The following is a 24455-nucleotide window of genomic DNA, read 5'->3' on the forward strand; positions in this document are numbered from 1 at the left end:
GTAATTAGGAGAATGAGAATTAAATTTGCAAAAACAAAAAAGAGGGATGAAACAAAAAAAGAAATATAATATTATAAACAACTAAAAAAATCATTTCAAATATTGAAGGAAAGTATCATAAAAAAAATATTAAAGAATTATTTAAAAAACACAACAAAGAATGATAAACAACAAGCCTCGAGATAAATATATTATTTTCAAGGCCAACAAAATATTCCACGTAAAGCAAGCTTAAAAAAAAAAGAATTCAGTCTTTAATTGAATAAATACTAAAGGATAAAATGAGAAAAAAATTCTATTAAATAAATACTAAAAGATAAAATGAGAAAAAAATTAGCTTAGAAAAAAAAGAAAAAAACCTAGAAAAATGTCCTAAACTTTGTCAAATCTTAAAAACTCGCAACCCATAAAACTATAGATCCAATTCCAATAAGGAAGTTTATTATTAACCAATTTTAAAAACTCATCGAAGCAAAAAAACCAGCAATAAAATGAATAAGGGTTAAATTTGATAGGAAAAAAAAGAAGGGTGAAATTGTAAATTAAAATCAATTTAAAAAATGATTTTAAACAAAAAGTAGCAATTAAAAGAATGAGTATCAAATTTAAAAGATAAAAAAAAATTAAGGGAAACGAAATTTAAAAGACACACCAATTTTATAACTATTCATGATAAAAAATATAATAAAAAAAATCAAATATAAAGAATCAATAAATTAAAGGGTTGATCTTTAATTTTTATGGAGCTGGTGCAAAAATCTAGGCAAAGAAAAAGAAGAAAAGAAAAAAAATCACCGACAATATCAAACCACTATGAATATTAAAATTTGCACCACCTTATAGAAGGTGTCAAGAACTCCAAACATTGTCTTGAAAAACAGTATTTAGTGGTTGGACGACCCTTCACTCGTTGATCGAAAAACGTTGGGGCTATTCACACACCAATAAGTTTTTTCTAAATTATATTTAATAAATATAATTTATAACAATGCCTCCAAATAATATTAGAATTTACAATAAAAATAATATAAATCAACCAAAAAACTACTCGGTGAGAGTTTTGTTGGTTTTTTCTTCATGAGCATAAAAATAATTACATTATTTTAAAAATTAAAAATATAAAAATATCGTCGAATTCTAAATGTTAAATTATTTTATTTTTAGGATTAAATATATAATTTTACTGTAACATAACCAATATAATTTATAAAAAACAATCATATATATCATATTTAAAAGAATAACTTATCTCTAATAGGTAGTTTGAAGGTTTTCATAAGCTTAGATGCAATTCTGCGAAATCACTATATTAATAAGTAGTAATATGAATCTCGAGTCACTTTCATTCCCCTTATTCCTATTTTTTTTTTCTTTTTTCCTGATTTAGACCATGTTTTTTTTTTCAGAAAGTAGTTTTTGAGAAACCATTTTCCAAACTTTCATGTGTTTGTTTGTTACTAGAAAAGTTGATCAATGAAAAACACTTTCTAGTCAATGAAAAATATTTTTCGATCAACAGAAAACACGTTTCAGTTAAAAAAATTTGGTTTAGTTTTCAAAAACATGTTTTTTTTTTTTGATGTATTTGTTTTCCGAAAAGTGGTTTCTGTGAAATCACTTTCCAAACTTTCTTGTATTTGTTTGTCGTTAGGAAAGGATTATTTTAATAAATTTTAAAAAATAAAATATTATATAATTAAATATTAAAAACTGTTTTTCAATTTATTTTTTATTATTCTACTAGACAAACATAAAAAAATTGTAAGCAACAATACAAATGCGTTGTTAATAAAAAAATTGTATTCTAAATTCATAACCACTCATCATATTTTATTGATTTGGATTCAATTAACAAAGATAACCCGTGAAAAAAAAATGATTTCAATCCTAAATAATATTGAATTTCATAAAAAATGATTTCAATCCTAAATAATATTCAATTAAAAAAATGATTTCTCAATTTTTCATGTTCTTCTCAAAAATGGAGTTTACATCCATTTCTTTTCCCTGGATAGATGCTCAAGGAGCACAATCATGTGACTCGGAAGAAACAAAATCTAATTTCGCTTGATTTATTTTACTGCAGGCTACTTTTGAAAATCTTCTAAATGGATGGAAGGTAAGAAGAAGAAGAAGAAGAACCAAGGTAGGAAAAGGATGGAGTAAAAAGTAATTAGGGTGGAGGGTCCCACAAAAGAAAATGGAAATCAGGGAGGGTGCATGAACCTTGAACTCTGTCCTCCTCCCCCTCTCTCCATCGTCTTCTTCCCTATCACAAGACAAGCAAATCTCTATAACATTAATTTATTAAAAATATCTCTCTATTTTGATTTTTTTTTTTATTACGGCACCTTTTTTTTTGAAAGAAAAAAGAAGCAGCCTCTTTAGTATATTTGTACCTCTCCTTCACAATGAACACAGCCATCATCAACGAGAAGAAAAACAAAAGCAACTTTTTCTCTCCTTGCTTTCCTTCTCCACCGCCGCCACCGCCACCCGCCACCCCCACCAACAACCACCTTGTGATCTTTGCTTCAGTTTCACCTCCTTTTTATATCAACACTCCCTTCTCCTGTCTTTGCATCACAAATCTTACAGGTCAGTCATTGATCCAATTTACTCTATAATCTCTCATTTGTTTCTTTCTTTTTTTATTTATTTCCATTGAATGTGGGTTTATCTTACTATATAATCGAAGAACTCTTCTGGGTTGTTTTTGGGTTGATACATAATGATTAAGTAAGGCAGGGAAAGGTGAATTTGAAGGCTTGTTATTTGGGGGTTTATTGAAAAAATACGTGTCTTTGATTTATTGCTTTGCCTCCGGTTTCGAGCAGCTATGTAAAGCACCGTCAGTTGTTACTTGATTTGGCCTTTTTTGTTTTTCCTGGTTCGCCAGGTTCATGTATATGTTTGATTGAAAATATTGAGCACCAAGCCATATATGATTAAGAGCTTTTGATGATCAGATAAAATATTGCATTTAGTGTGTCCTCTTTTGGGGCATTTGACAAATTTGTGGTTGAGCAGAGTTCTTTGTTTGAATAAGTTATATATTTATTTCCCTTGTGGAGAAAAATATTTTTGCATGTTGATTTTTTGCAAATAAGCCTAGTATAGAATAAGCCAAATCAAGTCAAATATGATACTTGTTTTTGCAAATTATTCTGCATCAAAATGAAGATAGCCTAGTATAGAATGTGAAGCTTGGTGTTCATTTTGGTGAATGGTAAATTGGCTGTTGGACTATGAGTAGAGATTATTAACGTGTCCTTGTAGCTTAGAGAGGATGTGCATTGCCTTATTCCACTTTTGTCTAGATTGTTATTAATGTGGTTAGAGATGAATGCAGGTGGTTTTAGCCATGTGAGAGTGTAGACTGTTGAAGATTTTGTTCATTTTGTGTCCTTTCTCAAATGGAAAAACAAGGAATCTGACTATGAGAAAAGAATGGTTCTCTCCTCACATTATTGCTGTTAATAGCACTATCTATTTTCAGTTTATTTTTCTTTCAACCGAAAAGGATTGCATATATATATATATCAAAATGTAATGCCAACAACACTGTGAACTTTTGATAATCACTTGCAAACAAAGCAATCTCAATAATTTTTACAAAAAAGATTGAGAAGACAAGAAAGAAAGGAAATCTCAGAATTTTATTGCAAATTTAGAATTTCATGGATAAATAACACGTAGCCTCACACTACTTAGGGAATGACATCAATTAAAGGTTTAATTTTATCACAACATCCCCTAAGTTACTAGATAACTGAAAATTCTAACGGCTTGTAACTAACATGATAAAGACAAACAACAATTAATATTAACCCCTGCTGTCACTTGGATGATAACAAGGTTGACATCGCTTATTGGAAATCAACTGCTCCTTCATGCCACCATGTATTGCTGGAATTTTAGCTTGCATGGAATACTTCAACCCATTGGAACTTGCATCAACATAATCCTTATCTTTATCACCCCTCTTCCCTTTGCTAGACTCAATTTGTCTCTTTCAGTTGACTCTGCTCCTGATGTTCTTGTCTTGATCATAAGAACTTGCATCTAAATGTGCTTTGGTTATAATGAAATATGATATGATAGCAAGATAAGTGAGCTGTCTATGACATGGGGAATGGTCCATTCCAAGTTCATACTACGGCAGGGGCCATATAAAATTGATGTTTATTGGTCTTAAGGCAAACAAAGATGACTAACCAATAATATAGCGGAAAATAGATGTTAGGATATCTTGTAGCTGGCTCAAGTATCTAGGATGAGCTGTACTCTTTAACTATGGCAACAATTTTTTTTGTCTGTTTCAAATAAAAATAGGTATTGGCTAAAGATTGTATAGATTTGTCCTGCTTGGTCAACAACTAGACATATGGCTCCATAATATATCAGTTTTTAAAAGATTTTCCGATTGTGATGGACACAGAATATTGGCTGAGCTAGGAGGAGTTGACTCAGTCAAATATGAAATGCTGGTTGGTGTGGTAGTAGATACACAGTGTATTTTATGATTACTACTTAGAGTTGGACTTGCATATCATCCGTGGCAAGACACTGGTCATTTCCCTGTAACTTTTGAAGAAAAAGAATTGGCTGGTTACCAACTTAGCTTCCTCAAACTTTATGATACCAGGAATTGTCAACTATATATGATAAGAACACAACCTGTTCGGCTAGAACTATTTATTAGGTGGTTACCTAGTTGTAAACTCTTAGACATAATAATTGTAATAGATCAGACTTCGCGTATATGATTACATGCCCTTTTAATGTAATAGATCTTGCTGTGTATAGATAATTTTAGATTTCATAATAATTGTCTTGCAAATAATGTTTAATTAAAGGTTTATGAGCTTAATGGTTACCCTTTTTATATGATTTGGGGGACGAGGCCTGAACTCGAGACTCCCCAGGAACTTTAAAACTTCCAAGTGAGGTGGGCTGTTTCCCAATGACTAAAGGCCTTTTGTTAATTTAAATAAATCAAGTGGCTACTACAATGCTGCACTCTGCTGCTTCTTTAGAATCCTGCAAAATCTATGACTGGGGGTGGGGGGGGGGTGATATTCTGTTTGTACAGTCCTAGGAACATAGGAGCTTTGCCATAAGTGGCAAAGATTCAAATTTATATAACAGTCACTGCATTTACTACAGTCCTAGCAGAAGAGAATGAATTACCGTAAAGTTATAAAATGATTCAATTGAACTTTCTATGTTAGAAACTCTTTTACTTGTTATCTTTCTTTCTTTTTTTTAGGAATTTACAGTTTTTTTTTTTTTGAGAGATCATTAATAGCATTCATTTTGTGTTTGTTGTAAAATTCTAGAAAGGGCTATAACATGTTTTTCTAAAGAGATTGTCATCTTGGTGGCATACAATAATGTATCTGCTTGCCTGTTTTGGAACAGGCTCAATATGTCTAAGGGTGTAGTTTGACACATCAATGTTTCATCACAGAAAGTGCACAAAGCTATATGTCACGTGGACGATTTTCTCCATTGGATTTAAAAGGAACTCTTGATGTTGAGCATATGAGTTCCACATCAAGAATTCAGCATGACCTGTGGCCTCTTGATGGAATTGATCCAAAGAAAGCTAAGTTTCCATGTTGTCTCATCTGGACTCCACTCCCAGTTGTCTCATGGTTGGCACCTTTTATCGGACATGTTGGCATTTGCAGAGAGGATGGAACTATTTTAGATTTTTCAGGATCCAATTCTGTGAATGTTGATGATTTTACATTTGGTTCAGCTGCTAGGTATCTTCAACTTGATAGACAACAGGTATTAATTCTTGAATCCTCTTCTATTATCTCCCATCTCCTCCAACATGCATACGCATGCACGCAGACACAGTTGCTGTTATTACTGTCATAGCTTGCTGAGAAAGTAGATTAATGGCAACAGAGGATTTAGGATCCGTGCTCATAGATTGCATAATGACCTCAAAGATGGCGGGTTGACTGAATAAAGTGATTTCTTTCGTTAGCCGCATCTTGATGTTGAGATCTGCCTTGTTTTCCAAAATAAGATGGCAAAATGGTTGCAATAATGAATTTATCAAGTATTTTTGCTGTTGTCATTGGTATTTCTTTTCTATCCTTCATTACTTTATAAAATGTATTCTACAAGTCGATCCACTTACACTTTTGTTCTTTGATATGTTTTGTAAAATTAGTGTTGCTTTCCACCAAACCTAGCCGGGCACACATGCAAGCATGGCTACAAGCACTCAGAGTATGGGACTGCGATCACGTGGGATGATGCTCTACAGTCAAGCATGCGTCACTTTGATCACAAAACATACAATCTTTTCACATGCAACTGTCATTCATTTGTTGCCAACTGTCTGAATCGGTTGTGTTATGGTGGATCAATGGATTGGAACATGATAGATGTGGCAGTTCTAATACTCTTCAAGGGGCATTGGATAGACTGGAAGTCAATAGTCAAATCGTTCCTTCCTTTCACAGTTGTGCTTTGCTTGGGTATAGTTTTGGTTGGCTGGCCTGCCTTAGTTGGGCTGCTCTCATTCACTCTCCTCCTAATGGGGTGGTTTCTGTTGGGCACTTACTGTTTCAAAAGCCTATTAGAATGCTAGAACTCATGCAGTCGATGGTGATTGCGATGTTTAGAGCAAGGAGTTGAACCGGTATAGTTCCTTTTGTTTTGGAAATGTTCAAAATACGAAATACAGTCGCGACACCATGGAACTCATGTTGATGCTAGGAGATTATCTATGCAGCATCATGAATTGAACTCATTGTTCTTTACTGATACTTGAAAATTTACCTATGGGAGCATTACTTTCTCAGTGTGTGATCCGTTGGCCATATTTATATAGTTGGTCTCCGGCCTGGGGACTTGGAAATGAGAGGAAAAGCTGAAACATCTTAGCCAGAGATCAAGTTTATTGTATGATTAGATTCATCCAAACGTTGCATTGCAAATATGCTAGAGAAATGTTGATTTTGCATTCCTGGGTCGGTTGATTGGTTCTTTAAACATAATTTCAGCATTTGCCTCCTTTCGGGGAGATTTTAACTGCTAAAACATTAGAGCCGAGGGCTGAATCATGTACTCCATTTACTTCACGGAACATGTTTTCGCAGAAATTTAGTTCCCGGAAGGTTCAATGCATTCATCAATCGAAAGGTTCCTTGTTATATTGCTCCACGCCTTGCTCATTACAAAAGAAAATTTTGCTGGTTTCTATCATAATAATCACCGAATTTCTTTGTTGCGTATCAAACAAATGGTGCACAACTTTGTCTTGCTTTTTCTCGTGTTATCAATATCAAGAAACCTATCTACTTTCATCTTACTGCACATGCACGCCGAAGACAAAGTATTTATATCTCCACAGCTAGAGAGGAAACACAGATGGTCAAACACGGCAACAATGATTGTACATTCAAACAAAGAAAACCCTTTTATTTATAAAGATGAGCATCACATGACAAAATCGAGATAATAATTCCAACAAGGTCACTGGCATTGGTTTGCAGCTTGACAAGGGACATAAAATTCATTCAAGACTCGGGTTAACTTTCCTGCTTAAGTCAAAAGAGTTACTGGTCGAGTATTGTCTCATACAGCCCGACTTCAAGAAAACCTATTTTATGCTCCATACTTGGGGGCCTTCCAAAGCTTAAATGCTACCTCATGCAGGAATCTATCAGCTGGTATTACAAGATTTCCACCATGCTGAAAAGAAAAGGAAAAATGCTTAACGGAAATGCATAAAAGCATTTAGATATTCTGAAACATTTGAATATCTGATATGAGAAACATCTGATGTACAGATAATTCTGGAGGATCTGATATGAGAAATTGACAAACATCTGATATGAGAAATTGACCTATCTATCCTGGAGGATCCAGAAATTAAGAGGGAGAATAGAACATATTTGATGCAAATAAATCAAGAAGCAATTATATACAGATAATTCTTAAGCCTAAACACACAAAGTTTACCAAGAAATTGTTGCAATTTAAGTTAAATGCCACTTTTGGGATCACGTCTGATGTTAGTGACAGACTAACTCCCCTACCATTCCATCATCTGAAAATATCAGTCAAAACTAATAGGTTGATGATGGATGGTAAAATGAAAGGTCATATATTCATAAATTAAATCTGTCCAATAAATTTATGAGATGTGAATCTGCAAAAATAAAACCCAGCAATCTTAAAACTTACCTCTTTAAAATCTTTAAAAGAAAATGTTTCTGCCATATCTACACGGGTTACAGCATACTGCCATTGAGAAATTAACATTGGGCAATGGTACCTGTTGATCACAAGTTAGCAGGATCCAAAGGAATTTGAAATTATTAAAAGAAGCTTACCGCCTTTTTTTTTTTTATCCTTACCTGACATCATTTCGTGGTTTTTCTCCTTTCATAGTGTAACTTTGAAGAGGGAAGAGCTTTGAAAGTGCAGGATCCATCTCATCTTCAGAAGTCAAAATTGATAAATCTCTACCATCACCTTCTGTAACATAACCATAGCTCATTACAAGGGACAAGTGCAGACGAGAACCAATTTCAGAGCCAGGTTGTGCTATGCGCATGATGCCATCAACTAAAGCATCAATATATTCCACATCATTGGCAATAGTCTTTTGTCCCTCAGCATTCACTCTTTCACCAGCTCCAACATGCACAAATACTAAATCAAATTGACTTGTCTCTAGTGTCTTCCCCTCTTGAAATCCAAGCATCTTGAGTAACTCAAATGTCACAAACTCAGTAGATGATCCAGAAAGGGAAAATTCATTCCCCTTTAAGTCATTGAATGGAAACACAGTCAAACCGAGTTTGCCACCAAAAGATTTCAAGCCAGGATTGTTAGTTATTATAGCAGCCTTCATTCCCATGAACCTGAGGTAAGATCATAGAACATGTTGATTGGTTTCATGCAAATATACATCAACATCTAGTCTGCCACTGATATTAAAAAACTAAACATAAACTGAGAAAAAAAAAAAAAAACTACCAATACCTCTCTGATATGGTTTGAATTGAGGTACTCTGAGAACTCTAAACAAAATCAAAGAACAAATGAACAATAACTGTCAATAGCTTACAACATGAAGCCACTCTTTTATGTCCAAAAATATAGTTAAAGATATCTTACCACATTCTGATAAGCTTCACATGCATCTAACAGATACGCAAACTCTCTAACTATCCTCTCATCCTCACTTTCTGCAATCTAAATCCAAGTAAGTCCAGGTAATCATATACACAACAACTTCAAAAACTCAAATTAAGCACGCCTAGACTTTATAATCTTATACGACTAAAAAATTTAATACCAGAAACATAGTTTTCAGTTCAAAATATAACAAATTGATCACATCCACATTCGTTAATGCGTGTTGTCAAATCCGGTAACAATATTGGATATGAAAATTACATCAAAATCACAACGCAGCAGATCAAACATTTCTACTGCACATATCATAGAAAAGATTAAAAAAAAAATTCTAACCCATAAAAGCAAATATGTTTTAAAGATGAATAGCAGCCTAAAAACCTTATTGTAAAAATCAACCACGGATAAAACAGCCATGATAGTAGAATTCCAATTAAACTGTAAATCACCAATAATCCTATTAAACTGTTCTGTGCATGCATAAATCGCAACCCCTTATACTAATACCCACAGCTAAGCTAATTCCATAACAAAACCAGAACAAGATTGTGAAATTCTAAGTGATAAAAAATAGGCAATATGAATTAAAAGAGCGTTAAAGTAAGAGAAATAGGAGAGTGAGTGAAACCTGAGAGAGGAGCATTGGGAAGGGTTAAGAAACCGCAGAAAGCTTTGGAAGCGAGAGAGTGGAGATGAGCATGGGAAGGATTGATGAAAGAAGCCAGTCCATCTCCGTATATCACTAAGCCTCTGCTTGCCTTGTCTGCCATTGCTCTACCTATCCCAGACTGGGTTTCACGCAAAACAGAGAAGAGTGTACACAGTAATTGTTTGCGTGTTCTAATCTCACATCTAAGTGATCAACTCCTAAAGCAGAAGATGCTGTCTTATCACCGGCCCTGGCCCAACCCAACCCAACCAAGGGAAAGAAATAGTGCTCATTGTTTTTTTAAATATATATGTAAAATTAAAGATATTATTTGATTTTTTTTTCTTTCAAAAATGACTAATGATCAATAGAGGGCAGGATCTTACTTTTTGTCGTTTGATTCAAACGTAAGAGATACTTTCAAAACCGTTTGAACATCAACTAAAACTAAATTCCTTGTTCATTTTAAAGACACCCTAACTTGATATATTAAAAGAGTTGTAGTAACCATCTAGGTGGTGGCCAAATGGTAAAGACTTGGGATCAAGGGGTTTACTCCCTCTGTGGTCTCAGGTTCGAGTCCTTAGTTGCTCATATGATGGTCACTGGAGGCTTACATGGTCGTTAACTTCAGGGCCCGTGGGATTAGTCGTGGTGCGCGCAAGCTGGCCCGGACACCCACGTTAATCTAAAAAAAAAAAAAAGTTGTAGTATACGAATATGGTTTGAGAAAGTTCCTGAGAACAAGTTAAAGCCAAAGCGGCTCATAATAAAATTAGCTAAATTACGAGTTTACGGCCCGGACACTTTTTTATTTTTATGTTTTAAAAATAATTTTAAAAAATAATTTTTATTTTTTTATTTGCTTCAACTTATTTTTTTTGTATTTTCAAATTATTTTGATGTATAAATATAAAAATAATTTTTTAAAAAATAAATTTTATAAAAAAAAAAACCGCTACTATACTCTTAAATACCACTATAGCCCCCTTCATTGACAGTTTTGCCAGCAAAAATATCCATGCAATCTGGTATAGCAAGATAAATAAAGATTTTTTTTATAAAAAATTTAACCTTGTATAAATGGCATGAAAAATAATAAAGGACTTGTCATAAGTCTCTTGATTTATATATAAAAAATAAATGACATGTTGTAGCAATAATAATCATACATAATCAATCATATAAGAGCATATATGAAAATTACATGGTTCAACAACTTAGATCTATTTTATGAATGAGATGATTAGAGAAATCTAGTATAAGAAAATTTGAGAATACAAAGTGACACAAAATTATTCCTTCATCCAAAATTCTTAAAAAAAAACTCGAAGGTCACTTTTTTTCTGCTTTTGCTAGCCATAAAAGTGTAGAGAACGAAAATATTCACAAATAAATCTTACCCTAAAATATAATAACTTTAGGCTTTTATATGAACTAAATACATTGATATTTATTTTTTACTTGAACCCAAAATTTAAAATAAACCCAATAAATTTATATCTTGATTTAAATTTAGTCAACTTATGAAACTTGAACTCTTTTGATTGTCTCCACTATTAACCTCTCAAGTGCTACACAAACTAATAAAGTACATGCAATACTTGAACTTGACTGTAAAAGATAGGTTTCTTTAACATATCTACAAGTTTCTTAGTTATAACAATCTTCTTCACTAAGGCAATACCCCGTGATATGATATGTAAAATAAAGTGATGCATGTTATTAATATATTTGGTTCTTTTATAATACATCAAGTTCTTAACTCGATAAATAACACTTTAGCAATCACAATGCATGATAGTCAACACATACGACAAACCAAGATTACCAACCAAACATTTCAATCATGAAGCTTTTTTCATTTCTTATATCAATGTCATATATTCACCCTCCATTGAAGTCAAGATAATAAATGAATTACAAAATTGCTTTGTAACTAATGACATACCTCGATAAAATAAAAACATAACTTGGTAGCGACTTTCTCCTATCTAAATCCTGGTAAAATCATAAAATAGATACTTAGTTATCTTAAAGGTCCTACAAATATTAGTGTGGTATATGATAGGGTTGTACCATTAGAGATATTAGTGTTGATCACCTTAACTAAGCACCTTAAATAATACTACACAAATCAATCATGTCCAAGCAATGCTTGAACTTGACTATAGAAATAAAACTTCATTAATATATTGTAAGGTTCTTAGTCATAACAACCTTCTTTGCTAATGTAATATCCTATAACATGATATCTAAAATGAAATGATACTTGACATAATGCATAACAACCTTTTTTTTTTTTTTTTTGCTCCAGACTAGATGAATATCACTATTGTTATCATAATGCATAACAATCAACTCATTTGATAAATCAAGATTACTAGTCAAACCTCTTAGTTATAAAGCTTATTTCACTGTCTCTATGAATGTCATATATTCAACCTTTATTATAGACAATGCAATAATGAATTGTAAAATTGTTTTTTATTATAGACGATGCAATAATGAATTGTAAAATTCCTTTTCAAGTAATGGCACACCTTGAGAAAGTGAAACACAACCTGACAATGACTTTCTCATATCTGAATTATCAATACAATTTGAATATACAAAATTCTTAACACCACCTTTAGCGATACTACTATATCATATACTAAACTAACATATTCAGTACCTCTAAGATAACTGTTTATATCTATTTGTCATATACTAAACTAACATATTCAGTACCTCTAAGATGACTGTTTATATCTATTTCGTAGCATTTTGATGAGTTTTACCAGGACTTTTCATAAACCTACTAACCATATTAGCAATATGTGAAATGTCTAAACGAGTGTAAGCCATAACATACATAATACTTCCCAATTGTACTAGTATATAAAACACTTGACATATATTTATTCTCCTCCATATTTTTCAATGACAATGATGAAAATAAACCTAAAATGGGTTATAAGTAGAGTACTTGCTAGTTTGTAATCTTGCATAACTAAACACTTAAGTACCTTATCAAGATATCTTTTTATGACAAGTATAATTTGTTAGTATCTCAATCCCTATGTATCTCTATACCTAAAATCTTTTTAGTTACAATCAAAATTCTTCATTTCAAACTCCTCACTTAACTAATTTTTCAAACTATTGATCTTAGATATGTTCTTGAAAGCAATCAATATGTCAGTAAAATACAATAGCAAGTACATAAATAAATAATTCAAGAGCTTTATAAAATACACATAGTTATCATAGTCATTTTTAAAGTAAAGTATAAAAGTATCAAACTTTTTATATCACTGTATCAATGATTGTTTTAAGTTATATAATGATCTTTTTTCAATAAACACACATAGTCTTCCTTACCTTGAGAAATGAAACACTCTAGCTAATTCATATAGATCCTCTCCTTCAGTTTATCATATAGAACTTTTTTTAACATCTAGCTACTTAAACTTTAAATCAAATAAAACAACCATAATAAGTAATACTTAAATGAAACTGTGTTTCATAACTAGAGAGAACACTTTATTGAAGTGAGTATCTTTTTTTTAGTGTAAAGCTCTTAGCAACATTGCGTGCTTTAAATCTTGTATCCTCGACCTATGAGATTCCTTCTTTTCTTTTATAAGTCCATTTGCACTTAACAATTTTTCAGTCTTATGGTGATTTAACAAGGTCTCATGTTTATTTTTTATAAAGAGACTTTAATTTTTTTTTTCATTCATAACAAGCATCCACTAAGAAGATTCTTTGCAAGAAATTATTTTTTGGTTAATAAAAATAAAGCTCATGATCATCAAGATTCTCTATAAAATTCAAAGCAAAATTAATTAAATTAACATAATAATACTTAACTGGTGCTTTTATCTATCTTAAATAAGATAACCAAATACTTTTAATTTAGAGTATAGTTTTAAAACTCAACTCGACCCGACAAGTTTAACTTGGGGCCAAAACCAACCCATGTTTAAGAAAAAATAAGGAAAGAAAAAAACTAAGGTTGACATGATGACCTAATTGACCCGGCAAAACCCGATCAAAAACTTAACTACAACTCATTGCCTATTTATTTAACAAAAACGATATCATTTTGCTTTATAAAAAAAGTTACGGTATACTCGGGATGACTTGATGACCCCATTAAAACTCGTGAATTGCTCTTTGGGCTGGGCTTAAAAACTATGATTTAGAGTAATTAGCAAAAGAACCAAACCATACTTTTTATAAAGTCTTTAACCTTAAAGATATTGATAAAGATCTATTCACCAAATATGAAGTCATGTTAACTACTTCAGCCTAAAAATCCTTTAACAATACAACTTGTAAAAAATATATAATATGTTTTTTTTCTAAAAGGGTATTTGAGAGTATGGTTGCGGTTGTTTTTCAAAATGTTTTCACTCATAAATGCATTAAAACAAATGTTTTTTATTTTAAAAAAATTATTTTTGACATCAACGCATCAAAATGATCTGAAAATATAAAAAAAAAATTAATTTGAAGTAAAGAAAAAAAATAAAAAAATTCAATTTTTTTCAAAAATATTTTTAAATCACAAAAACAAACAGGGCCTTAAGTGTCTTATTCATACATTTTGCAACCACATTTTGTTGTTGAATATTTCTTACAATGTGATGTCTAACAATTCCTTTATTTTTACAAAACTCATCAAACTCACCTGAGCAAAAATTCAAACCATTAAAAAATGTTAAGCACTTGATCTTTTTATAAGTCTACTTCTTAATCAAGGTTTTTCACCACTTGAAAATGATAAACACATCACTTTTTCTTTTTAGAAAATACACTTAAATTTTTTTTATAGTTGCTATTAATAAATATCAATAGATATTGTGCTCTACCTTTTAATAAAACATGAAAATAGCCTCAAATAATGAAGATAAACTATAATACTTTTGATAAGATGAATAGTTGTACCAAATTTCACCATGCATTGTTTACCATAAACACAATACTCACATAAATTTAATTTACATGTTTTGTGATCATATAGTAAATCTCGTTTGCTTAACTTTATTATCCCCCACTCACTTATATGTCTTGGTCGTAAATGTCATAACTGAGTAAAAGCATTATCCGAATATCCACCAATTCTGAGGAAGGTTTGTGCCATTTCCTATCATGATATCATCATTATCCATGTAAGGTGTATGCAGCAAGAGATTACTAAGATCAGAGGTGACATGGTGAGATGAACCGCTATCCAAAAGCCATGATGGATCAGTGAAAGAATTGGTGGCTATGTGAGCATATAGGTGCCAAGGAGGATTGGTTGGAGATGTGGTGGATGAGACAGACTTTTGGATGGGTACTACGCGAAAGGACCGCCGCTTTGCAATGTGGCCTTGTATTTTACAGATCTGACAATGACTAAGATATGGCCTTGGAGAATGTCGAGGACCGTATAAAAAGGGAAAACCTGCATTTGGAGCTGTAGTTAGTTTAGGAGGACTGCGCCTATGAAAACCTGCATTTGGAGCTGTAGTTAGTTTAGGAGGACTGCGCCTATGTTTGTTGGATTTGTATGTGGGATTGGCAGTGGCTGGAAAAATATGTGGTTCAGATGTGACTGATTGAAGAGAAGCTTTAAAGTTTAGAAGTTTTTCGTGAAGTTCTTCAAATGTAATGGAGGTGTCGCGTGCTTGGATAGCCCGAACCAATTTTTTGTAGTCATTGCTAAGGCCATCAAGAATCTTGTCTGTGATTTCTTCTTCATCAATTGGAGCACCAAGAAGAGCAAGATTATCTGCTTTGGTTTTAATCATTTGCATAAATTCTGTAATGGTTAGGAACTTTGACTGTGTTTTTGAGTTGATTTTTCATTTATTAGATACCGCCATGAGATGGTTTCGCATAAGTGTTGGCTAGGATGGTCCAAGTTTGTCTAGATGTGTTGGCTTAGGCTATGAATATGAATAGAATGATTGTGGGTGAAATGGAGCCAATGATAGCATTAAGGATCGGCTAATCTTGACAGGTCCAGAAAGCATATCTGGGATTGGATTTGGTGGTATCTGATTATATTATGGTGGCTGACGGGCATGGGTTGGTTGCATCAACATATCCAAGAAGATCATACCCTACAGAGAGAGCTTGGAACTAGAGTTTTTAGGAGAGGTAATTGGTTGAGGTTAATTTAAGAGTTTGTGCAGCAACATTAATGCTGACAAGGGTTTGGTTTGCTTCATTCGTATTGATTATGGTTGGCTTAGTGGCGTCGGTGGCCATGAGTTAGAGAACAGGGAAGAGAAGATGAGAGAAAAAAATAATCGGTTTACTCCTCTGATACCATGTGAGAAGATGCAGAGAAAGCTATTTCTTTATTAACCATTTCAATCTTTAAATACAGAAAATGAGTCTGCACTCATTGATTGAGATCCTACAATGGAGGACAGGTAAACACTAATTCCTAGAGCTAAGAGATAATACTTCTGAAAAAGATCAAATATTTGAAAGGTCAATTCTGTTACATGACTGATAAGCCTCTAATAATTGCGAGTGCCCCGCCACCTGGCCATCCTTGTCGAGTTAGTTCACACACACGCAGTATCGCGCGCGCACCAATCAGCAACCTTTGATTACCAAAAGAACGGACACAGGACAACCAAATGCAAAATTTAAAAGCAATAATACCACTTTCCATTACAAAAAGTTTCCCTTCTCACTGTACAGCAGAGTGGTTAGAATAGATCGTAGGCTAGTCACGATGAACCATGCGATCCTCCCATGAAGCGACCACTTAGGTTTTGACTTTGCTTAATGAAGGTAGACAGTTCCTTCCCCGGGTCAGTATATGACTTTTCTGATCCAGATGAAAGCCTCTTTAATATAAAATTTGTGTTTTGTAATGCAGTGCAAGTGCTTTTGCAAAAATGCATTTGTACTCAAAACATTACTTGATGCGTTGTCAGGTTCTTCCTTATGTTTTTAGCACCAAAAGCATCCATAGACACTTATAAAGCATCAAAATCATCCAGAAGCACTTTAAAAAGCATCAAATTAATGTTACGCCCTTTGAAAAGAACTTTCAAACGCAGTGTAAATGCATTACCAAACACTGCCCAAGTGAAGCGGTTCTGTGAGAAGCTGAACCCTTTAAGACATCTAGCTTAGAGAATGCTCAATCCTCAACCCCAGTGTTGAAAATAAAGCTTGGAAAGACAGTGCTTATGTCCCTGGAAGATAATGATGATAATAGCAAAGTCCAATCAGTAGTTTTCATGAATTTCCAGTCAAGGTCAAACAGAGGAGAAATTGGCAAAACGAAAAAAGCAAAATGGACGAATTTTACAAACAGGGAAAGTGCACAAGGTACAAGGCAAGCCACTTACTTCAGATAAGGAAGAGTCATGTTGTTCAATAGATTTGGATGTCGAACCACAAAAGCCTTCCATTCTTCTTTGTTGATTTTACCATCCTTGTCGGCATCGGCATCAGCAAATGTCTGAAGGGAGATTGAAGGTACAATGTGAGCATCAAAATGTAATTGTCGGAAGTAGGAACAAGAAAATAAATATTTAGACTACAGCTTGCCTTGTCTATGATAGCCTCCAAAAGATCTTCTGGCAATTTCACATCAGATTCCAATAAAATGGCAATCACCATTTGCTTAACCTGAAATCATTAGAAGGCCCAATATATAGAAGTTTAGTTGATACTATGAGTATATTTTTTTCAGTATTTAAACTAGCTTGCCCGTTTACTATGGCAGCAATCACTTGAGAACAAAAGCCAGTACAGGATACTCACTTCCTCTCGTTCAATGAACCCAGTTTGTCTCAGGTCGTACAGCCTGAATGCAACTGTCAAAAAACAGAAAGTTGGTGGGGATGAAACATGACCACAATTCCAATTTATTTTCGTGAATCAAAAGAAAAGTACTGAGCCTTGAGCCCTCACAATCAATTTTTTCTTCCATGGGTGCGTAGGGATGGAACACATTGAGTGCACGGACAAATTCCTCAAATTCGATTACACCATTTCTCTTTTCATCAAAAAGATCAAAAAGCTAGGGAAGAAAAAAAGACCAGCACACTATTTTAAAACAGTCGGTTACAAAAATAAGTGGATGCAAGAACAGCAATTAAATGTAAGGGAATTCCTCTCATTAATATCCATATTTTCTTCAGCACAAGATTTGGCCAATGGCACACACTAACCATTCTCCACATGCATATTTCATATTCTGTGTCATAACTTCTTTTTTTCTTTTTGGAAACGTAAATATGTTATTTGGCTCCTACAAATATCAACTGTTGACTTCTATGCCAAGAAAAACATCAAACGTAAAATGATTTCACATTATGCACGTATATATTATCCATGATCAATAGCGTTGTTTTCACTGTGGGAGTCGAGTCAATTATGAAAGATCTACAAATGCCAGTTCAATATTTCTATTGCTTGTGTCAAAATCTTTTTTGCACTTATTAGACCAATTGAAGCAGTAGAAATGAGGACGTAATTGAAGTTGTTCAAGGTTCATTACCCTGTCTAGAAAAAGATTCTCGCCATGAGGAGCTCGGAATAGTGCTAATTGAAGCTCTTCCTGCAAGATAACAAGCACAAACAATTAAAGCATGCAATCAAAGGTCAAGTCTAGAATACCGTCAAATATGCAACAAAAATTAATGTTTGCCTGCATGATCAATCAGTTACACCATTTGAGAACCAAAATGCTATGAAATTTAACATCACCAGAGAGCAAGTGCATTGATTCTGTTTTTTTCATTCTGCAATGTTTAGATCATCAGCTATACCTATTTTTTTCATTTATGAGTTCCATACACAAATTTCTTACTGTCAACCTGATAATTACATAACCATTTGTTCACTTCACCGCTTTTCAGGCATGTGAAGAAAAGCTTAATATTATAAATCATGAGTTGTAGGGACACATTCTGATTTAAACATCCATCAATAAAATTGATCATACGTGAGATTATCCTATTGAAAAAAAAACAGAAGTACACACCATAACCATAAGGGAGACTTCAGCTATGTCATGCATAATGGCATAACAGACTACCTGGACTCTTTAAAATCCAAATGAACAGTCACACAAAGGCCATTCAATTTCATAGAAAGTTTAAGTTACCCATGAATATTTCAACCTCAACCACCATAGACTTCTCTACAAGTTATTTTGAATTAAAATAATAATAATAATCAAAGTCCATCCAGGCACCATGCCTTGCCAGACAAACACCGTAAAAACGAAAACAAATTAGCAATAGTCAAAATCATTAAAATCACCTTATGAATCAAGCCATCTTTGATTATCGAGTTACTCAACTTCTTATACAGCTCGTACAAGGCCTCCACTTCATTAACAGTAACTGCAATATCATCTCCATTAAAAACTCAACCACACTTTCTCTGTTGATTATTAAAACAGATAAAAATCTAAATACAAGCATGTTCACCCAAAAACAAACACAAAACCCATGTTTTTCCCCCCCAAACTTCACTCAAATTAAGCTAATGCAGGAGGCTAAATTAAAATTAAATTATTTTCTTTGCTTTTCTGAGAAACCAATCAGCCCTTTGATCATTATTCATTGACCACCAGGAAACAAAACATAACAAAAACTGAGAGAGAGGGGCAGTACATCGAGATCCATCGGCAAGGCGAGCTATATCTAGGAAACCACATCGATTTCTTTTAACACATGGCCGGCACTCAAAGCAATTACCAACAGCCAGAATGAAAATCTCAATGATCGCCGCAAATGGTATACACGAGGCACAGATCCGCTCCCCAATCGTCAAAGAACTCAATCTCTGCTAAAAAAATATCACAAAAAAAAAGATGATACTCAACCAGAATTGTCGCCAAAATATAACAAACACGAAATGCTATAATAATGAAGGTTTAAGAGGATGTAGTGATATAATAATACAGGTGATCTGCTGATGTTGTTGTTGTTGAAATCCATGGAGGTAGCAAGCATAGAGAGTTCATGAGATTATGAGCAGCACGTGAAGGAAGTCCTAATATGGAAGATGGCATTGCATTTGATTGATTTGACCTATAAAACTGCTTAAGCCACAGAGAATAGGATGTCGAAATGTTTGCTAATTGCGGAAGACAGACCCGATGGCCTGTAATTTATACGGTGTTTATCCTTAAACAGAAATTGACACCGCGGATTGTTATTAAGGTGGGGCTAACGTGTGTCTTATATTTTAACTGCGTTGGTGAAAATATATTTATATAGCTCAGTAAACTAGATATGTTGCTAGCGTTTCGGCCGGGGCCCGAGGTTTTTTTTTTTTTTATGTAAGCTAAAAAACACTCAAGTCGTCTTTAGTCATTAATTGAAGTTATAATTTAAATAATAATAATAAAATAAATAAATTGACAAAAAAGAGAAACACTAAAAAACCATACCCAAACCTATTTAAATTATCAAATAACTCATACTGACTTAATTAAAGGAAAACAAAAAAAATAAAACTTCAAAAAAAAAAAAACATCTTAAAAAAGGGGAGGAAAAACTAAAAAGACTCATATGAAACTCTTAAATTCATTCTAATTTAAAAATTTATAATTTATTAAATTTTTTATTTGATTTCAATTAAAAAATTTAAATACCATCCAATTTAATTTAAAAAAAATTAAATTATTAAGAAAATATTAATAAAAAACAAAAAAATAAGTATGAAATTTAACAGGAAAGCATATAAGAATGATGAAATTTATAAAAAATATGATCTTAAACAAACTAAATAGTAATTATAAAAAATATGATCTTAAATAAACTAAATAGTAATTATAAATATAAGTACATTTTAAAATATAAAAAAATTATAAAAGATGAAACTACAAAATATTTATAATTTGATAAATTATGTATATATTTAAAAAACATAGGGACAAATGTTTTTTAGATGAGTTGCTACTTATATTTTGAAGAAAAAAACAAAAGCCTTAAAATCTGTATAAGTTATAACTTAAAAAACAGCGAATGGTGCATATTTACCCTTGTTCCACGTATATCCATAAATACAAGCACTACAATTCTATTAAGAGCCAACTTGTATTTTTTAATTATAAACATATACATAATTATGAATATTAACATTGAACATTCTATCCTGTTATGAAATATTCATGGTATAAAATACAGAGATGAGCAAGTTTGACAGGACTTTTAAACAGAAGCAAATACAAGTACTAGAACATTAAATTAACGTGACATCTCAAATTTGAAATACCATACCATTTTTTTAACTTAGCTACTAGAATTTCATGATGTGCTGTATGGTCGCATGGCAGTAAATTTATTCACATCATGACATAATAATTTATTATCAAATAATTAATGTATTTTTATTTTATAACACATCAAGATACTGCATAATAGACGAAACACATCACGGCACGATAGTCAAGGCAAAATCCAGCACGGCAGAGGCCAAATAGGGTCTTGAAAATTGCCATTTGACGCCACCATCTCTTTAAAACCAATATATCGTCAAATAAATATTTTCTATACAACCTTAATGAATTCTTTAGCAAAATTATTTTGCTGATTGGACCTCCGACCATACAAGAAATATTGAATGAGAGAGAGGATATCAATCCACGTAAGCATTTAACACCTGGTATTATTATATTAAACAGGAGTTTAAAAGAGTAATAGTGAATCTTTTTAAAGTTTTTTTATCTAGAAATATATTAAAATAATATATTTTTTATTTAAAAAAATTATTTTTTATATAAATATATCAAAGAAATAAAAAAGTATTAAAATAAATTAAAATAAAAAAAAAGTTTTGATACGTGGAACAAAATTATATTAGATTCTCACAGCCCCTACTCAATTATAGCTTGTTGGTGGTCCATTATGACCGCTTGCGTGGGACACCACTGGACTATTCATATAATAATGATGTTGAGCCGACCTCCACGTGGTTGAGGATTCATTAATTAAATCAGAGCCACAATAATTAACGCGGACATGGTCGTTATGGTTGCTTGTAAGGATTGAGAATGTTATTAAATCAGATACGTGTTAAAGTTTGATTTATGACAGCTCAGCTTAGACCATTATTTGGGATGAGACAATTACCGCACCCCGTCATTATTTTGATGGCATTTTTAGGGGGATTGGGTGTGAGGACGAGTAACAATCCAGCCCCATCTAATTTCATCACATTTCAAAATCTTTCGTTGGTAGTAAATTAATTAACAATGTCTGCTTTGGTTGATGTTCTGAATTAACAACCTAAATTATATTTATAAAACCTCGTTTAACTTGTTGGGGGTAACCCATCGATCCATTGATACATGATTTACTTTGGCAAAGTCAATGAAAAAAAATTATAAAAAATATATTATTTTAATTTTTTAAAAATAAAAGTTCAAATTGACTTGATTAATACTAGATTTCTAATTATTGCTACTCTATGGGTTGGATTAAAAACATTTTAATATAAAAAAACACTCTTAGTTATATAACCCAAATTAATTTGATGTATTATCCGGTAACACGAATAACTTAAGGTCTTAAATAGTTTATATTTAAGAAAATATAAAAGATTGATTAGACTTGATCTAATTAGAATCAACCTACAACTTGCTCAAAATCATAATAAAAAACTTAAAAATTATTTAAAAAAAAAAAAATTAACCTGATATCTCAACCCGGGTTAATATTTCCAGCTCATAACCTAAGACTTGTTTTGGATCAATTCTTGGATTAAATTTTATAACTATAATAATGATAATCACTTTTATTATTACATATTTTAGCTAATATAAGTTTTGAATCAATAATTTTTTATATGAATATTTTAGAAATAAATATTATATTTTAAAACATGTTTATTATGTACTTTATTATATTTGAACATGTAAAAATTCACTTAAAAATTGTTTTATAAATATATTTATTCTTATATTTTTTATTTTTATCTTTTTAATCAAAAGCATTTTTAACTTTAATATCTCCATTTAAAAAAAAACAGTAATTAAAAACTACTTAGAGATCTCATACCGATAATACAGTATCGCTCCATATTTTACAATCACATAGTTTGGTTTAATAATCAAATGTTTTTTTTTTTTTTTTTGAATTCAAATACGAAAACCAGTTCCTGAAAGAATTGTTTCATGTGAATGTAATGTGTGTGTGTGTGTGTGTGTGTGTATAATATCATAATTAATTTGGCTGAATTACTGGGAGTAGCTCTGCCACGTGTAGCTGAGGAGGGTGTTATATCCTCGACTTTTTTTTGTCTAGTTGTTTTACTTTGTAAATTTTTTGCCACACGTCTCATCTTGAGGGGAAAAAAACCGTCTCTTTTTTTGTCGTGTGATTCGACTCTCATCAATCACTCAAAACTGCAAATCGTTGAATAATTGACTACGATTGTATCGATTCATGATTCTAGACGGAACTTAGAAGCCCATCATTGTACTCAAAAGAATGTCATCCGATCATTTATGCTGATCGACAATCGATCATTTATACATTATATTATTATTATTACAAATATAATTAAAAAGTACGGCGAATCATTGTTTTCAACACGTAAATATATTGTGGATTACTCTATCAATAATCCACGTAGCATTTCTCTATTTTTTTTTAATTTCTTTTCTTTTTTCGACTTTCTTCTGTTTTTTAAATTTATTTTTATTAATTTTGCTTTTTAAACATTCAATTGATTAAAAATTTTATTTTTCACTTTTTTTTTAAAATACTATGGATTTCTAGGTTATTTTCCCACATAGTTTTTCTATTTATTTTTTAAAATTATATTTATTTATTTTTTAATATTAATTGATTGAGAATTTAGTTTTGTAATTTTTTCTTCAAAACATTGTTGATTGCTAGTATTTCTTCATATAGTTTTTTTTGTTTTTTATAATTTTTTCTGAAATTATATTCTTTTATTTTAGTTTTTAATAATAAGCTGGTTAAAAATTATAGTTACAATATGTGAGGAAATCATCGTAACTTTCTTTGCAAATTACTGTGGGTTGCTACAATGTTTTTTTTTACATGATTTTTTTCTATTTTGTTATATTTTTTTATTAAAATTATATTTCTTGATTTTAATTTTTAAATATCAAACTGATTAAGAATTGCGATTACAAGTAAATACAAGTTTTTTCTCATAAAACACTATAGATCGATACAGTCTTTTCTCGGATGGTTTTTTTTAATTTCTTTTATGTTTTTATTTTTTTAATATTTTCTTTCTAAAATTATCTATGTCAATTTTATTTTTTTAAATATTAAGTTAGTTAGAATTTAACTTTGTAACAAAACTTGATTATACACGAAAAGCATTGTAGCTTTCCTCACAAAACATTGTGGATTGCTACAATATCTCTCCATATATTTTTTTATAATTTTTTTAAAATTATCTTTGTTAATTTTATTTTATTTTAAATACTGAATTACAATTACAAGTCATTATAAATAAGGCTAAATCATGTAAGGAGGCACTGTAGTATTTATTACAAAATACCGTGAATTGCTAAAGTGTTTCCAACATTATTTTTTTTGTGTTTTTTTGTTATTTTTTTAAAATTGTTTGAGCTAATTTTTTTTAATATTGAGCTGATTAAGAATTTAGCTTTATAATTTTT

General features: G+C 31.7%; 3 protein-coding genes across 10 annotated transcripts; 1 reads left to right on the top strand and 2 right to left on the bottom strand.

Annotated features, from left to right (window-relative positions):
* Positions 1–2235: 2235 nt before the first annotated feature.
* On the top strand, positions 2236–6995 carry RTE1 (protein REVERSION-TO-ETHYLENE SENSITIVITY-like protein (DUF778)). Of its 3 annotated transcripts, none has more exons than XM_011021172.1 (3): positions 2236–2598; positions 5474–5799; positions 6194–6995. In XM_011021172.1, the coding sequence occupies exons 1-3, from the start codon at positions 2412–2414 to the stop codon at positions 6614–6616; spliced, it is 936 nt and encodes a 311-aa protein (XP_011019474.1). In that variant the 5' UTR covers positions 2236–2411; the 3' UTR covers positions 6617–6995. The 3 variants fall into 3 exon arrangements, with proteins under 3 accessions (XP_011019474.1, XP_011019475.1, XP_011019476.1); XM_011021173.1 differs by having other exon boundaries at positions 2446–2598; positions 5425–5799; XM_011021174.1 differs by having other exon boundaries at positions 2516–2598; positions 5448–5799.
* A 317-nt stretch (positions 6996–7312) lies between these two features.
* Positions 7313–10065, bottom strand: LOC105122201 (rhomboid family protein). Of its 4 annotated transcripts, none has more exons than XM_011021169.1 (6): positions 9806–10065; positions 9157–9227; positions 9022–9050; positions 8391–8900; positions 8218–8308; positions 7313–7722 (listed from the first exon to the last, which is right to left on the bottom strand). In XM_011021169.1, exons 1-6 carry the CDS (start codon positions 9945–9947, stop codon positions 7636–7638), a joined length of 930 nt encoding a protein of 309 aa, XP_011019471.1. In that variant the 5' UTR covers positions 9948–10065; the 3' UTR covers positions 7313–7635. The 4 variants fall into 4 exon arrangements, with proteins under 4 accessions (XP_011019471.1, XP_011019470.1, XP_011019472.1 ...); XM_011021168.1 differs by having other exon boundaries at positions 9022–9059; positions 9806–10062; XM_011021170.1 differs by having other exon boundaries at positions 9022–9059; positions 9157–9234; positions 9806–9918.
* Positions 10066–16148: 6083 nt separating this feature from the next.
* On the bottom strand, positions 16149–19982 carry CBL10 (calcineurin B-like protein 10). Of its 3 annotated transcripts, XR_841657.1 has the most exons (10): positions 19750–19982; positions 19459–19633; positions 19103–19185; positions 18336–18395; positions 17747–17855; positions 17597–17649; positions 17381–17461; positions 17179–17291; positions 16831–17022; positions 16149–16800 (listed from the first exon to the last, which is right to left on the bottom strand). XR_841657.1 is itself a non-coding variant. In XM_011021177.1 (9 exons), exons 1-9 carry the CDS (start codon positions 19798–19800, stop codon positions 16968–16970), a joined length of 780 nt encoding a protein of 259 aa, XP_011019479.1. In that variant the 5' UTR covers positions 19801–19982; the 3' UTR covers positions 16151–16967.
* Between the last annotated feature and the right edge of the window lie 4473 nt (positions 19983–24455).

The sequence above is a fragment of the Populus euphratica genome, unplaced genomic scaffold (genome assembly GCF_000495115.2).
Source record: "Populus euphratica unplaced genomic scaffold, PopEup_1.0 scaffold19.1, whole genome shotgun sequence".
NCBI lineage: Eukaryota > Viridiplantae > Streptophyta > Magnoliopsida > Malpighiales > Salicaceae > Populus > Populus euphratica.

What these genes read in the sequence shown, in the direction of transcription:
- RTE1 (XM_011021172.1), top strand. Translation starts at nt 2,412, where the DNA reads ATGAACACAGCCATCATCAACGAGAAGAAAAACAAAAGCAACTTTTTC. An exon ending in TTGCATCACAAATCTTACAG is followed by an intron (nt 2,599 to 5,473) that starts GTCAGTCATTGA and finishes GTTTCATCACAG; the next exon opens with AAAGTGCACAAAGCTATATG. An exon ending in TTCAACTTGATAGACAACAG is followed by an intron (nt 5,800 to 6,193) that starts GTATTAATTCTT and finishes TTGTAAAATTAG; the next exon opens with TGTTGCTTTCCACCAAACCT.
- LOC105122201 (XM_011021168.1), bottom strand. Translation starts at nt 9,947, where the DNA reads ATGGCAGACAAGGCAAGCAGAGGCTTAGTGATATACGGAGATGGACTG. An exon ending in ATTCAAACCATATCAGAGAG is followed by an intron (nt 8,901 to 9,021) that starts GTATTGGTAGTT and finishes ATCTTACCTCAG; the next exon opens with GTTCATGGGAATGAAGGCTG. An exon ending in CTTTTAAAGATTTTAAAGAG is followed by an intron (nt 7,723 to 8,217) that starts GTAAGTTTTAAG and finishes TTTTCTTTTCAG; the next exon opens with CATGGTGGAAATCTTGTAAT.
- CBL10 (XM_011021177.1), bottom strand. Translation starts at nt 19,800, where the DNA reads ATGCTTGCTACCTCCATGGATTTCAACAACAACAACATCAGCAGATCA. An exon ending in TGGAGGCTATCATAGACAAG is followed by an intron (nt 17,292 to 17,380) that starts GCAAGCTGTAGT and finishes ATCTCCCTTCAG; the next exon opens with ACATTTGCTGATGCCGATGC. An exon ending in ATGACTCTTCCTTATCTGAA is followed by an intron (nt 17,023 to 17,178) that starts GTAAGTGGCTTG and finishes ATTATCTTCCAG; the next exon opens with GGACATAAGCACTGTCTTTC.